Source organism: Ictalurus punctatus, chromosome 29 (genome assembly GCF_001660625.3).
Source record: "Ictalurus punctatus breed USDA103 chromosome 29, Coco_2.0, whole genome shotgun sequence".
In the NCBI taxonomy this organism is placed as follows: domain Eukaryota; kingdom Metazoa; phylum Chordata; class Actinopteri; order Siluriformes; family Ictaluridae; genus Ictalurus; species Ictalurus punctatus.
Genome location: NC_030444.2, coordinates 10631630 through 10648756, shown reverse-complemented (window position 1 = coordinate 10648756; position 17127 = coordinate 10631630). Strand labels below are relative to the sequence as shown.

General features: G+C 40.1%; 1 protein-coding gene across 2 annotated transcripts in view; it reads right to left on the bottom strand.

Moving 5' to 3' along the window:
- Nucleotides 1-17127, bottom strand: part of nrxn2b (neurexin 2b) — a 659496-nt gene that overhangs the window by 560148 nt on the left and 82221 nt on the right. For both annotated transcript variants that reach the window (XM_047152219.2, XM_017461810.3), the window contains exon 2: nt 1250-2532. In XM_047152219.2, coding sequence (XP_047008175.1) covers nt 1250-1961 — 712 coding nt within the window. In that variant the 5' untranslated portion in view covers nt 1962-2532. The remainder of the gene's footprint in view (nt 1-1249; nt 2533-17127) is intronic.

The window sequence follows — 17127 nt, the reverse complement described above, 5'->3', positions numbered from 1 at the left end:
AGGCCCAGGCAGATGTCATGGAAGTGAGTAACAGTACAAAAAGGACATTTCTAAGGCAAGTGAGTGCAAAAAGACCAAAATATCTCTCTCATAAAAACAAAACAAACAAAAAAACAAGTAAACAAGCAAAGCATTGGGGTCGGAGATCCTCAGTGAGAAATTGAATTGCATTCTGCGATGGAAGAAAAAGAGTGATTGGCCGGGAATCGGAGGAAATTTGTTTTAGGGAAAGGCAAAGTAAAAAGTTCAGCCTGGTTTCATCCATCTCGAAATCCGTGGTTTATAAATGGATACAAAGGCCAGACTGGGACAAAACACTGAACATGCACTTAGGGAAGAAAAAAAAAAAAAAAACAGGCAACAAACCATGCTCCTGACCACTTAAATGTGCAACCTTTTATTCATTTATAAATTTATAAAATTACTGTACCCCCCCCCCCCCCCCCCCCCCCCACCCCAACACCACCATACAGCAACAAATTAATCACAGGAAACATGTTCATAATATGTTCTTGACAGAACTACAATCTTAAATCTAGCAGTCTAAATGATTTCTTGGCTTTATTTCTCTGTAGGGACCCTTAATTCTATGTGGAAGATTTATGTATTAGCTCCCTTTCAGAGAGGGATCCAAGTATAAACTCAGCCATCTGAGGGGGAAAGGGGGGGGCCCTTGGGCATCCTCATGCAAGTAAGTAGAACATTAAATGGACCAGAGCATCCTTCATAACCCGAGATAAGATAAAGGACTACAAATGCACTCAAGCACTCTGACCCAAACATGAATTTATCTTCATTAACTGCTTAATCCTGGTCAGGGTTGCAATGGATCCAGCGCCGATCCAGGGAACACTGGGCTTGAGGACCGGATATATCTGGGATGAGACACCAGAGCTCGCATGGCACCAAGCACATGCTCATACACACCTACAGGCAATTTAGTTGTAGCCAGTCCACTAATCGGTATATTTTTGTTAACTGCAGACCTCAGGCAAAATTCACAGAACCATGGGGAGAGCACGCAAAACGGTATACAAACAGTAACCCGAGCTCAGGGTCAACCTGGCGACTCTGGAACTGTGAGACAGTGATGTTATCCACTACGCCATCTCATCCAAAACAGAACCACAGTGCCAAGCTTTAATTTATAATTTCTCAACACACAAGATCAGATTTGGTGAACTGCCAATCAAATCAAACATGCTATATTATTTCAACAAATAAACTACAATAGATATTTTCCTCTTACCTTCCTTGCAGTATTTCCCTCTAAAACGTGTGTGAGAGCAATCACAATGCACCTCTCCAAACTGGACAACACAGAACCCTCCATTGAGACATGGATTCTGCTTGGTACACAAGTACTCCAGGTCGCTCTGAATTCCTTGGCTGTTGAGCAGAGTCGGAGGCATCTCGCCCACCTTCAAGTTGGAAATAAGGCCCAGGAACGGAGGCTCGTACTTCACCGTGCTGGAGGTGAGGGCAGATAGACGAACATCTGGCGGAATTCCTCCCACAAATAGGTCGCTGACCACGGCCATCTCCCTGCGCTTAGAGCGGACCTCTGCCACTTTGGTCTCACCATCCACCATAAGCATAGTCTCACGATAGTTGCGTGTGAGGAGGACCATGTGCCAGCGGTCGTCACTGACGCGCGTCTCCATGTTGATGGTGGCTGGCTCAGCGCAGTGGATGGCAAAACGGAGCTTCAGATGTCCCTCTGCGATCAGGAGCTCTAGAAAGTCGCAGTTGCCGCCATCATCCAAGTACAGTACGAGGGCCTTGCTCACATTGGTCTTCAGACTGAAGCTTAGCTCTCCGATTGAGCCTGCCTCCCAGCGGGCATAGCGAGCCCACTGTCCCGGTGCTCCCCCAAACTCCAGGGCCTCTGTAGAACAACAGTACCCCATTAAGGCCAAGAGCCACAGGGGCCACCATGAAGACCTGGTTTTCCTCGTCATCCTACCACAAACAAACACTAATTCCTGAAAAATGGTCAGTTTGATCTTATAAACAGAGGCTAATATTGGGTAAGATCAAAACACGGTCAAAACACTGTTCCTTCTCCAAGGGGGATTATGTAACAGACGGTAGTGTAGCACGCTCAGAATCTCCAAGGGCCGTATTCCCAGTGCTGCCTGTTCAGCAGATTCTATTCAGTTTCTCTCTCACTCTCTGGTTCTGTCTCGATTTTCTCCAAAATCTCTCCTTCTTCTCTCCATCAGTGGGCACCCTTCAGACAGCAAGAGAGGTCAGAAAAATAGACAGTCTTTTAAAAGGATCTCAAACTTTCGGTCTGTGAATACAGCTGAGGCAAGTGGTATTCCTCATAAAAGGGCTCAAGTAGGAGATAGATTAGTATATTCTTTTAAATAGCAAAGGGCTTCGCAGCTATCTTGCATCCAGTGGACAAGAGAACGTGTGCATGGTCCTCTGTCACCTTGCTCTACTTCTCCCTAATCTGTCTTTTCCTCCCAGAGGAATTAAGCCACCAAAGATCCTGGTTCTTGCATCATCCTGACCTCGAGGCTCCTGTAAGACAAGAACAAATGAACAAGAACATCAGGCACGAGTGCAACAGTTGAAAAAAAAATTAAGTACAGTATATACACACACACACACACACACACACACACACACACACACACACACACACACACACACACACAATACCAAGCAGAATTAATCAGAAAGACACATACTCCATAAAATTTCAAAAGATCACCATCTACGGATTTGGGTACCAGTCTAGATAGTCCACCAAACTGTGTCTCCTTTAAAATAATGGTACCCAAGAAAATTCACACCTACACAGAATGTTAATTTTCACACAGATAAAGCAGCGCTCAGGTAGAAATATCGAGAAACAGTGAGGAAAAAAAAAAAAAGTCATACCAGCTACTGCCCAATTACAACCTGTTAATACACTGTTGCACCAAATTAACAAGTTAGTGAATCCGTTTGGAGTCATACTTCAGTCACACATTCACTGACCCAAATCTTATATTTGAACTTGACTGACTCGTGATTTGATGCAGATCTGAAGTTAACTGACCCACAACTCGAGCCTGACATACTGATCGATACTCGACAGGGATTTGACCTTTTGATCGACTCACAACTTGAAATTTGAACTTGACAGACTTGTGACGTGGCATGGATTTGAACTTTATCGTCTCCCAACTTGACCTGGATTGAAACCTTCATAATGCCCTCAAAAAGAAAGTTATAAAAACAGTTATCCTTGGTTACAGAAAATTAGAATCTAGGAACATTCAAGTAATCAAAAGTAAAATCAAATTGTCCATCCTTCTTCCGTACCGCTCATCCTACACAAGGTCGCGGGGGAGCCCGGAGCCAGGAGCCTATCCCGTGGAACTCAGTTCACAAGGTAGGGGACACAGGGCACAATCGCACACTACAGAGAATTTGGAAATGCCAAATCAGCCTACAATGCATGTCTTTGGTCTGGGGGAGGAAACCCGAAGAACAGTGAGAACATGCAAGCTCTTTGCACGCAGGGTGGAGATGCAACTTTGGAGGTGCGAAGCAAACATGCAAACCAATAATCCACCGTGCTTAACAGTCAAATTGTCAGATTTCTAAAAATATATCCAAACGGTGCTACACAGTGGGGTCTTCTTTAACCTCCCATGATGGGATAGATAGTGTACATTAATTTGCAAGCTAATGTTAATACAAGGGCTAAAGTGTGGCTTGTCACTCATTTAGTTTCTGACATACAGATTGCAAGTATTTCTCTTGTATCTCACCAAGATGCTGTGGGAAGCATGCAGATGTATCATGACTGAAATGATCAGCAATTAAGAGAATTATCTTTGAACCACAAATACAGGACCAATACAAGAAACTCCCTTTCATAAATGTTTGAATATTTTGCAGATTTGATAAGCTCTGGTGTTTATCAGTCAGTTTTCCTTGGAGCTTTAGTTTGGCAATGCAGTACGACTTGAGACTTCCGAGATCAATAATAAATTGCCAATTTTAAACAGTAGAAAATAACTATTAGTTTAGTCCAACCATTAAATGTTATATGTAAAGGGAATAATATCCAGAACATGCATATTCATTAGGAAGAATATATAGTGCTGATGGCTAAGTTCAACCCTGCTATCTCAGGGGAGGTTGCGTTCAGATAGAGGCCCTGGGATTCCTGTTAACTTTTAGGCATTTAAATGTGCTATTTTGTTACATTTCATGCACATATAATTGGGACAGACTGTACCATGAGCAACTCCCTATAAATAATACCACATTGTTTTTTCTTATGTGCAATAAAATAGACTCAGTTTGAGTGTAAATAGGACAACTAAAGACCTCAGACTCGATTCTGAACATCTCCGAATAGCATACGTGGACAGAATCTGTATCAAGATGCAGTAACTATTCGATCTTCGTTGTTATATCACACAATGTGGTGTCATGATGGAGTGCATCACTTTCATTGTATTGAAATATCTTAAGAGTCTTACCATTAGTATGGACAGAAACCTAATTATTCAATGGAGTCTGTCTCTCACTACTCACTACAAGGGTGAGGTGTAACCAAAGGAAACAGTGATTGCTGCACTTGACCTGGTAGTCTGTGCTTGTGCTTTCCTTTATTTCATTATTTTGGAAGAGAGATTAAATTTCCTATACAGAGAGTTTACAATTGAACCCTGCTTCCATAGTTTGCATTAATTACTGACTCATCCATCTTTCCAAACCCCCACCCCTAACCCACCTGTGACCGCTTTGTTCTCTGGCCTATTAACTCACCGATTCACCTGTTAATCCTTACTAATCCTGTAAGCCTTACTTACTCGGTCATCGCTTCATTTAATGACCACCTTAATCTACTCAAACTGGTACCTACTCACCTCATTGTTATGGTCAGATGTACGTAGATCTGCACAAAATGCAACTTGATGAAGCCAGATTATGTGCACAAAGGGCATCTGAAATTAATTCTTTACTTACTAAGGATGGAGCTCAGCTCATTTGCTATTAGTGCAAACGGTGCCTTGGACCAGCTACTAAAAAGATATAGAGAACAAAGGATACCCAATTTGCAGTTTTAAAGTACAAGCAGTTTTAAAAGACGTAGTTTATCTAAATAGTTCTTTCACCAAATGGTCTTGTATTATTACACATTTGTGTATGTGTGTATTTGTGAAATGTTTTTCTCCATTTAAAAAAAACAACAACAACAAAAAAAAAAAAACGACCAAATAATAAAAGTAGTCAGATATAATTTGTGCAGTTTTATAAGGAAATGAGATTTATTGAGCATCTTGCAGAACCAGCCCCAGTTCTTCTGGAGACTTTGACTTTTCTAGAGACTTTGACTGTCGTACTCGCATCTTAGGTTTTGCTGCAAAACCCAGCAGGCATCATTGTATTGTTTTTGTTTTTTGCCTGAAAAGTGTCTTACCACTTAAAATTCTGCTTTCTTTACTGATATACAAACATTTTTCTGTAACATTTAATTTTTGCGCTGGAAAACTAATGTTTGGAAATCTAAAATGTTTTTCTTCTGATTTGATAATGTAGAAGTCATAAAATAAAAATCTAACAGTTTGTACAAAAAAAAAAGGCACACTGCTGATAATGGCACCATTGGAAATTCAGCTCTACACAAAATGACTGATGCAGCAATGCTTTAGCCCATAATCGCTCAAGCTGTCTCAGCTCCACATCTATACACTCTGCTCAAATAGGTTTCAAAGCTTCAAATTTCATGCTAATGCCGCCATCAACGCCATCGTGCTTGTCATCTGATCGATCACAGACTGGAAAAATTCACAGCAGCCAAAATTGCCTATAAACAGTTTAGAGCAACACGCATAGTGCTAATTTATACCTGGTTTTGGAAAACGGTGCAATCACAAGCAAAACTGGCTGCCATTATTGGGCCAGAGGGAGTACGTTATATTAATCTGTGCTTTCCATTTCTTCACCTTGTTTTATGCTGACCTCCCACTTTTTATGCAATCCTCCCTCAATAAATATGTACAGTAGCAAGAATAAGTATGTGAACCTTTTGGAATTTCATGGTTTTCTGCATAAATTAGTCATAAAATGTGATCTGATCATCTAGGTCAAGGGTATTGACAAGTATAATGTGCCTAAAATAAAAACACAAAATAAATTCTGATCCCTTGTCCCATGTCTTTATTGAACACACTCATTCAACATTCAAAATGGCAGTGGAAAAAGTAAGTGAACACTTAGAATTAATAACTGGTTGACACCCCCCCGGCAGCAGTAACCTCAACCAGGCGCTTCCTGTAGCTGTGGATCAGACCTGCACATCGTTCAGGAGGAATTTTAGCCCATTCTTCCTGGCAGAACTGCTTTAGCCCAGTCATATTCTTTGGACGTCTCATGTGTATGGCTCTCTTCAAGTCATTCCATAGCATCTCTACTGGGTTGAGGTCTGGGCTCTGACTCGGCCACTCCAAAAGGTGAATTTGTTTTTCTGAAGCCATTCTGTTGTGGACTTGCTCCGGTGTTTTGGGTCGTTGTCCTGTTGCATCACGCAACTTCTACACAGCTTCAGCTGACATACAGACGTTCTCACATTGTCCTGAAGAATTGTCTAATATACTTGGGAATTCATCTTCCCCTCAATGATTGCAAGCTGGCCAGGCCCTGATGCAGCAAAGCAAGCATAGATCATGATGTTTCCTCCACCATACTTTACAGTTGGGATGATGTTTTCATGATAATATGCCATGCCCTTTCTACGCCAGATGTAGTGCTGTGTGGTTTTTCCAAATAGTTCAATCTTAGTTTCATCAGTCCACAAAACATTTTGCCAATACCGCTGTGGAGTGTCAGTGTGCTCTTTTGCAAACTTCAGGCGTGCAGCAATGTTCTTTTTAGTAAGCAGTGGCTTCCTTCGTGGTGTCCTGCCATAGATACCCTGCTTGTTCAATGTTTTACGTATTGTAGACTCATGAACAGAGATGTTAGCCTTCAAATCTTTGGCTGTCTTTCGGGGTTGTTTCTTTACCTCATTGATGAGTCTTCGATGTGCTCTTGGTGTCATTTTGACTGTGCGCCCACTTCTTGGTAGAGTAGCAACATTCCCAAAGTGTCTCCATTTGCAGAATGTTTGCCAAACTGTACACTGGTGAATTTCTAAAGTCTTTGAAGTCACTTTGTAACCCTTGCCAGCTTTATGTAAATCAACAATTCCTGATTGTAGATCCTCTGAAGGCTCTTTTTGGCGAGGCGTGGCTCACATAAGCGTGTGCTTCTTGTGCAGAGCAAACTCCAAAAGTTTGAGGGGTATTTATCAGTCAAAGTAGCTGTAGTCCACCCCTCCAAACTCATTTTCTTAACAAGACTCCAATTAGCTTTTTTGAGGTCATTAACTGAAGGATTCACATACTTTTTCCACAAGCACTATGAGGTTTTTTTTGCTTGTTCTCAATAAAGACATGAGGGATCAGAATTGTTTGTGCGTTATTATTTTAGACACATTATATTTGTCAATACCCTTGACTTAGATGAAGATCAGATCACATTATGACAAATTTGTGCAGAAAACCATGAAATTCCAAAAGGTTCACATACTTATTCTTGCCACTGTATATGTTTTGTACATAGTACAATACAACAAAATTATCAAACCAGGGGCCTCGAGTTTTACTCCTTGGTGTGCTCATTTGCATATGAAGATTTTCAGCAATCTACATCCTTTTAAGTATCTACAGTAGTGATGCATTAAGGGAATTCGTCTAAGGAATGTTATCCATTTGGAAAGACTGCCTTTTGCCTTGGCTACTACTACTGGTAAGAATTAATTCCCGAATTCTTTCCATAATCCAATAATCCACTTAGGCGCTATTTATTCATCATTGGGGGGAAAACTGCACAGTCAAATCTGTTTCCTTTTTATTGCTTAAATTGGAAAAAGTGTTTGGAGCACATCACTCAAAGACTCAACAGGCTTGATGAGCATCACTTTTGCTTGCATATAAGCCTAAAATCAGACGCGCCAGTGCAACAGAGTCACATGGTTGTCGTCACAAGCCGTGTCCTGAATCGTATACTGCGACCTTATATAAACTTAATACTTGTTACGTGTCGTGAAGTGGGCAGACAGGCGCAAGTGCTGGTTTCTGCTTTTATTAAAACCAATGGAGCAAACAAACCAAAGGGCTGGGCAATGCTGAGAAACCTGAGACAGGCTGAGGGTCAGACAAAATCAACAAACAGGAATAAACTAGACAGGACTTAATCAAGAACCATGAATCAGACACGATGTTGGAGAGAGACTTCACAAGTAACTCTGGGAGTCTGGGTTACATAAAGGGAGCAATGTGTTTGCAAGCAAGTGAATGGCATTAGTAATTACACTGTGAGCAAGGAGAGAAGTTTGACCGGAGATCGTGTGATGAGGTCACAGCCGTTAAAGGGTTATACCAAACGGAAGGCTGGGAGGCTGGACGCAAGTGCATACAGAAAACTTTGAGTTTTCTTTAAAGGTGCTATAAGCTCATAAGTCTATAATCAAGGAAATAACTGTAAAGGACACTTGATTGGAAAAAGATGATTTGCTTAATCTGCACGTTCTAAGTGTTTTTCAGAGGTTTCCTCCGGGTACTCCGGTTTCCTCCCCCCAGTCCAAAGACATTCGTTGTAAGCTGTCTGGCATTTCAAGTGTGAATGGGTGAGTGAAAGTGTGCGCGACTGTGCCCTGCGATGGGTCGGCTTTCCATCCAGGATGCCCCCTGCCTTGTGCCCAGAGTCCCCTGGGATAAGCTCCAGGCTCCCTGTGACCCTGTGTCGGATAAGCGGTAGTGAAAATGGATAGAGTGAATCCATCTATCCATCCATCATGGGGATATCACAAATTCGATTCCCAAGGCCATCTGTGCTCATCTGTGGCAAGGAAGCAGATTTGTTTGTGCTCTCTGGCTGGGATGGATAGCATACTCTCTCTGCTGTTAATAACCGTGACATGAGCATGGGTGTCTACGAGCCTACAGAATGTATGTAGAAGAGAGCAGACAGCGCTTTCCTCTGAGGGTGTGACGCCACCCTGTGACACAAGCATGAACAGCAATTTGAGAAGATGGTGTTAGCTGGCTTCGTACGTCCTGGAAGAAGCACATGTTGGCCTTCATCCTCCGGCTGGTAGCTGTAGTATGATAGGGCAGAGCTCCCATGCTCCCACACTCGTGGGTGGGAAATAACGGGTGACCAAATTGGGGTGAACAGGTGAACTCATTTCTGCAGCGTTGCACCGCTGTCCTATGGCTCACATCTATATATCATCACCCACAACCCAAACTATGGCAGGTTTGGTTCACTTCCTGCAGCTGGGTCAATTCAGGGTCAAATCACTTTCTCACTGCAATTGCACCACATTACAGTTTAGAGTTCAGTTGGTAGTGGACCAAGACCACTTTGCTCAGACACTCAGTATTCCTGAAGTGTGAATACTGTGTGCACTCCTTGCCTAAAGGAACCACACCATGGGCAAAAACACACCAAGGTTTGATTCAAACAGACTGCATATGTAAAAGCATCTTAAGGCACTAGAATTGCTTAGGTAATTTTGCTCTATAAGCCATAACTGGGGGGGGGGGTGATAATGAGAGGTTTTAACTTTGAGAGCTTTTTTTTTTTTTTTTTAAAACATCATTTCACAAATTGCCTTTACTTATACCATGGCATCAAAGCTATTACGAGTCTTGTGTTCACCTCATATCCATAAAATGTGTATCCAAATGTATGGCTGTGAATGATTTTTATATCTTTCCACAAGCTGTTAAGCGCACATTATAATCAAGGAAGGGTTGTTTAAGCACTGTAGCTACATTTAATACTTACAGATGACTTATGGCCGTACCATCAACAGTTATTTCGCTCCGTATGCGACAGAATCAGCTGTTGAAAGTGAAAATCGCGATAATTAAACCGGCAAACCAGATTCACGTTCAGCAGAATGGTTAAATATTTGCGTAATGCTGCCAGAGTTGGAGAGCAGACTGTTCTTCCAACGCCTCAGTGATTCACCAAGTTTTGTTGACCACTTCACGCGCATGAATCTATAATGTGTGCTTGAGAAACTGTGGAGCTCTAATTCGCTCAATGTGAAGTCTCTAATTCGCTCAATGGGGTTCAGGAGGGGTCACTGGCGTAACACGAAGAAGAGAAGAAACGGAGAACGAGTGCAGAATTTCCTTTGGTGTAGAGATAGGAAGTAACAAAATACAATTACGGAATCAGGGACCCTGGAGGTGGCAAAATTAAGTATTATTTAGTTTCCTTCCTCTGTTTGCTGGGATATTGCACTCTCCACTTCCACAGAGAACAGTTGACCAAACTCTCAATCTTTCTTGAGGGTCTTTTCAATAAACAGTGAGGTAAATGTTGCTTTATATATCCACTTCTGTGTTCTTGCGCATTATGCTTTTCTCCCCTTCAGCTGACCACCTGAAGGCTCCTGTGTCTTTAAGCTGAAAGTAAATGAGGATAGTGAAAATTAAGTGGTGTATTTATTTATTTATTTTTCTTTTAGAGGTAACCGAACCCCTTTTTTCTAGACGTTTTGACAAATCTGTGACATCGATAACATCAGTACATTCCCTCACGGACTTAACATTCAGTGTTTTGAGTGTGGTTTAAACACATTATGTATTAAACAACCCACCCTTCTTCCCTACCATTTGAGACCAATGTATTAAATACTAATGTACTTAGCAGTGGTGGCTCAACAGTAAAAAGGCTCTGGGTGACTGATCAGATGGTTGGGGGTTCAAGCCCAAATACCACCAAGCTGCCACTGTTGGGCCCTTCAGCAAGACCCTTAACCCTCTCTGCTCCAGGGGTGCTGTATCATGGCTGACCCTGCGCTCTGACCCCAACTTCCTTATAAGCTGGGTTATGCGAAGAAAGAATTTCACTGTGCTGTAATGTATGTGACAAAGGCTTCTTCTTCTAAACTGACTGGGTTAGAGCGTAAAGTTCCCGTGAAGTGCCTTGAAATGTGCAGCGTTATTCGAAGCGTTGACGTAATTTCCCCTGAAACAGGAAGTCAGAGCAGGACATATTGATTGGCACCTCCCCCTTTTCAAATAGCCCGGGCTAAGCCGCACTTGACATTTAATACAATGGACGCGAGCCCGAGCAATAAAATGAATGAATTCCAGCAATTTCCTTCTTAACCAACTTATAGTTGAAAAACTGAATAAAATGCACGCGTTCAAAGAGCCAAAGAAACATTTACAACCCACGCCTGCTGAATATGATCTCCCTCTCTCCCAATGGGAACTTGGGCAAGGTGATATTTATAATGTTGGGGGTGGGACACTTCCGATTCTAGAGAGCATTTGATTGGACAGAAAATCTGAAGAGAAGCTGAAGTGCAGAATGATGTCATCAAAATTGTTGATCCATATTAGTGGTACAGAGAGACTGAACATTTTGAATTCATACAAACCTTATAGATAAGGTTAAGGCTAACATTCATACTAAAAGCCAAAAAAAATTAGATTTTCATGGGGACTTTAAAAACAACACCTGTACCTGCCCTGAAGCGTTTACCGTTTTCTCATATTTAATTGATCAGCGAATTATCAGGAACTTCAGAAATTGAATTATAGGGAAACTTTGAACTGGAATTGAGAACACAAGGTATGCTACGTTCACTTTCCCAAGAAAAACAGATATGTACAGTTAGATTTGGATGCTTTCTATTAAACATGGTTCTGAAAAACAATCTTTCCTGAAATGAAATACGTTTCTGTATTGCATGCATCTCAACCATAAATGTTACAGCATTTTAAATTTAAATCATTTTACACACAAAAGAAGAACATTGCATTTGAAAATTCCATTCTGACTGCCGTGCAAGAGTAACAAGGCCATTTTGAAGGCTGATCTCTGATTAATACTGAACTGATATGAATTTAAGGCACACAGCTATCCAATAACTTGATCAAAACATGCCACTCACCGCGTGAGGAAATCACACTTTGCTAACAAGGTTTTAGACATTTTTATCCTTAAACTAACTTTGTGTTAATCTGGCTCCTTATTCGACTTTATAACCTTGTCTAGGATTTCTTCCTGCAAAGATAAAGTAAATCAAAACATTTCAACACCATTTTGGTGAAACATATTCATGCAGTCTTAAAATTGAGGTGTCAACATGTATGTAGAAAAAAGAAAAAAGAAAAAACTGATTTTTAAGCGAAACTTGATTTTTTGTATTGCTTGAATTCAGCCACAACGACATCAGACAGGTTTTCACAGACCGTCACACATATGTGCTGGGATGTTGCCAAATAAACTAGTCTACCTACCATTTTCACGCCAGCGTGAATCATAATTCAAATTCGCTCTGCCATATCGTCGTGCTTGGTTCTTTCCCCCCCTACAATGAATCACTTGGCTGAACAACCAATCTCGGTCCTCGTCAGCGCAGATCAAATTCTCTACCCAGCAGTCGGTGATAACTAGTGGCTGACGAAATGCTGAAAAATCGCTGCGTGGCAGTTGGTTTGGCAATCGTTACAGCCCTCTCAAGGCTCTGAAGTCGCATGGCTGTGGCTGGGTCAGCCGGCCATCATGGCAACAATCACTAAACACCTCAGTACCCTGACCTCTCGCCTCTGTAACGGCTGAGTGTCGCGACGGTCTCTCCACTCCGGTTTTCTTCCAAATGGTTCAGTGCTGCTTAAAAACAACCTTTGACCTCAATACTCTTTCAGAATATACAGCAAGGAAAGAAAAGAATATATTTTATATATATATATATAAAAAATACAATCGTCTAGTACCCTCAAGGAGCAGAATGTAGCTCCTGAATAGATGGATAGATGGATAGAATTCTTTTTCCATTTTACTGCAGAAAGAAAGCTATAAATCTCAGAGGAGCTGAGGCCAAAAAATAGTCTCATCTGTCCAAGGGAGGCTGCTGCGAGATAATTAACCAGGAGCAGCTCGAGACACACTGAATAGCCCTCTCCTTTAAAACACTGTGTGTGTGTGTGTGTGTGTGTGTGTGTGTGTGTGTGCGCATGAGAGAAAGAGAGAGAGAGACAGACAGAGGGAGCCTGATGAGCTCTTTTAAATGGATTGATTCTCTCGGCAGAAACTGGTTGTGCGCTTTGTTGCCTTCTGATTAATTCTCGGCAACTACACACATCCTGTTGTTCTCCTCTCACACTCGCTGCTCTTTCCTTTCTTTCCCCTCATTCGTCTTTGAAGCAACACCTTTCTGCACATCCATTTCTTTGTTTCTTTCCCCTCATTCTAAGCAAAGAAAGCGATGGGATGGAGAAGAGATCAGTGGAACACACACACACAGACCGTCCAAGCTGCCAAAGATACACAAGATAGACACAGTGCAGCTAGTAAATAGAAGATGGAGGCAGTCCTGCTGTAGTCCAGTACAATGATTAAAAAAATAATAAAACCCAAGACATATTTGGTAATGATTCATTTGCTAATTTAATTTGCTAATGGAGCTACAAAGATAACGGTGATAATTAGTAACACAACCTTAGGTTATGTTACATGCAAGCGATAAGTTGTTTGTTTTCTTTTCTGGTAAAGAATAATAATAATAATAATAATAAGTAACTTCACATTAAAACTTTCACTAGGCTAACTAGATAGCTACTATAGAGTTTTACAGACATTGGTTAAAATGTTTAAAAAATAATTAAATAAAGAACAAAGCTGTAATGTTTTGGGAATAACGACAATATTTTGGAATCAAGTCACAATATTCATGATAATAAAGTCTATATTCATATATATTTAGAGATATACTGTAAGTTGCAATATTTGGAGAACAGTTGTAATATCCTGATCAATAATCACAATATTTCAATAATAAAGCCATAAAATATTTTGAAGAAAAAGTTGCAATATTTAGTGAACAGTTGTAATATTCTGATTAAAAAAATATATATCTATATTTCAATAAAGTCACAAAATGATGAGATTAAAGCCAAACTATTTCAAGAAAAAAAACTCATATGAGAATAAAGTCATAACGTTTTGAGAATAATCCCTCAATATTTTGAGAATAAGGTCATAATATTGCGAGAATAGTCATATTACGACTTCATTCTTGAAATATTGCGAATTTTCTACCATTAAACATGACTTTTTTCTTGAAATATCAACCTCATTTTCAAAACATTGCATCTATTTAAAATAAATAAATAAATAAATAAATAAATAAATAAATAAGGCCCTTTATCGTCCAATCGGTAACGATGTTCAAGAAGGACCTCCCCTTTCTGTTTTGAGTTAATGTCGATGTCTAATTGTACAGTCATGATTACGATTTTGCTGTTGTTTTTTGGATCGATGCATTTTGCAAGGAACGTTTTGTACGACTCATGAACTAATACATGGATTATATTACTGCCCTCAAAATAGAGTTCATGTTTTGAGCGTATTTACTTTTATGTGAATCTGTTTTTTTGTTTTGAAATCCATTAGTGTGTTTGGATTACAAATGAGTAAGAATTCTGCAGACACACACACATAAAAAACATAAACGAGGGAAATAAGTACGGCGCTAACGGACGGTGAAGGGAACAGCCATGTTTGGATTGTGGAAACGGTGCATTTCCTGCTCCTGACACACGTTTCAGTGCTTTTCTCATCTTCGTATTCGAGCCTCACCTGCTCTCCGTCTCTCCCGGAGCGTACAAGCAAAACAGGCGGATAAATAACTTCTTATTGAAGAGGGAAAACACACTCCCATCCTGCTTTCACTCTGGTTATTGCTTATTAACTTTTGTTAATGAGATAAATTATACAACAGGAAACACTGCTTCATTAACAGACTCGGAACTAAAATTGAAAGGGCCCTTTTTACAAATAATAATTTACAACCGCTCATGGAGCACGGACAAAATGTCTTCCCTGACGAAAGCAAAACTACTTCAACATCAAAATAACTCAAGTAAAATGACAGCCTAAGCACTGTACAACACGTATTTATTTATTTTATTTTTAGCCCAGGTCACAGAGCTTCTTCTATTCACCGTTTATATATTTATTTTTCGCTCCACAACTATTCTGAGGATTGAAATTCAAGCTGTTATACCGCTGTCATACCCCTTCACTGTCACCGTCCTCCCGCAGCACTCGTCACAGACTGAAATGTCATATCTGTCTCGGAAAAGCATCGTCAGATTTCCGCTTTTAGAAACCCTCAGAATATTACAGGTTTCAAACGGGAACTGAGAAATAGAAAATAACTGTAGTCCATGATGAGACGCAATTCAGTCAGATGGCATTTCAATAAGGCTGACTTATTTGTTAATTTTATGCTTCGCAGATCAACGTTTTTAGCGGAAGAGTGTTATGCTAGGCTCGGTTTCAGGAATATTGAAGTCGGGAAATAATTAGCTCCTTACTTGGCACAAACAAATGTACACAATGTTCCCCTAAGCATATTTAGTCAATCAGCCAAGACGTGTTGGAGGCCGTGTTCTTCAGTTTTGCACTGGAGCTACTAGGCTAACAAACGACGGCGGCGGTGGCTGCTAGCCACCAGGTTAGCATTGTGAAATCCCCACACACTCTCCTCAAACCTTCTTCTTAAAAGTAATCTAAAAGTGCAACTACTCATGTAAACAAAACGCTCAGGTAAATATTATAGTACAGCTAATGGTTAAGCTAGAAAAAGTACTAATCCTTACATTTACCAAAAGTATGAAAGCAAAAGCACTAGAAACAAAAAACATTCACAAAATAAATACAGAGGTCCGTCTCAAACGACACACTGATTTTAGACAATGCCCTTTTCACCAAGAAACGTGGGAAAACGTGGGGGGTTGGCTAATCTCTCATTAACTAGCATGCCACAACTCAATACAAACACGTTTCATACTAACAGCAAGCTAGCATATGTAGGAGCAGCTAGATTACAGTGATTGATAATTAGAACGCTTTTAAATGCAGGCTTTATCTGAAGTTTAGATTTGTTGGGAATTTACAACAAACCGATTTGTTGAAGCGAAAAGATCACTGATTTATAACATTCACATACAAATTCATGATTAAAGAGAAATGCAACGCTGTTTGAAATGTAGTGAGTAGAAAGTGGAGATTTCTCTTTTGAAATGTAGTAAGTAAGGTAAGCAAAGTACAAAGTAATTGATGCTTCCAAGCTCTGTTCGTCATGTTTGGTATCTTACACAGACTTGCTTATGTAGTTTTGTTCACTGTACGACACTGTTGGCTTTAAAAATGGACAAAAAGACATACAAGAACCAAAAAGAGTGGCGGCCATCTTGATAACAGGCTTACTTGGTAATACCAACCAAGTACATCAACCTCAGATAGAACGTGTTAATAGTTTTAAATGATGTTATTTGAGTACTTTTCCCCCCAGATTATGTACAAATGCTATTATTAAATAAATAATGCATTTTGTCATTTGCAAGCGATGACTTCGCTGCCTGCTGTCTTAACTCAAATTCAAAGTGTTTTGACTATTTTGCCTTATTTTTTAAATTTTGTCATTATTTCAACTTGATTTTTCAATATTTTCACTTGTAAGATAAGGCTGGTTATTTTTGAATTATTGCCTTATTTCAAGATCCGTACGTCATTATTTGACTTGTATTAGTTTGTATTTGACTTGGTATTTTGATGCGTATTTTGGCTTATTCTGGCAACTCAAATTCTACACATGTTATCTTGAGTTAATGTCTCATTATGTATTTTTTTTTTCTACTTAATATTTAACACTATCAATAACTGGGCTTGGTGATAGGACTATTTTAGATCATGAGTGACAGATTACAGACCCTTTCCCATCGATCTGCTCACCAGCAGCTAAACAGAGTCACGTTACTCTACACACAGAAACCCAACAGTGTCCTGACTAATCTTATAAACAGACTTATCAAATAATTCATTTGTTTATACCGATTCAAAATGTCCGATAAGTCGTTTTCCATTCCGCCGGTGGAAGGAAACGCCAGTGTACTACAAGAAAGGGGTAATTGAATATTTGCTTATGTTTCTTATTCTGCACAATGTTTCCCATTTAGTAAGCAATCCACATGTTATAGTGGAATTCTTTTGACACATACTATCCATCTAAGGGTTGATAATTCACATAAA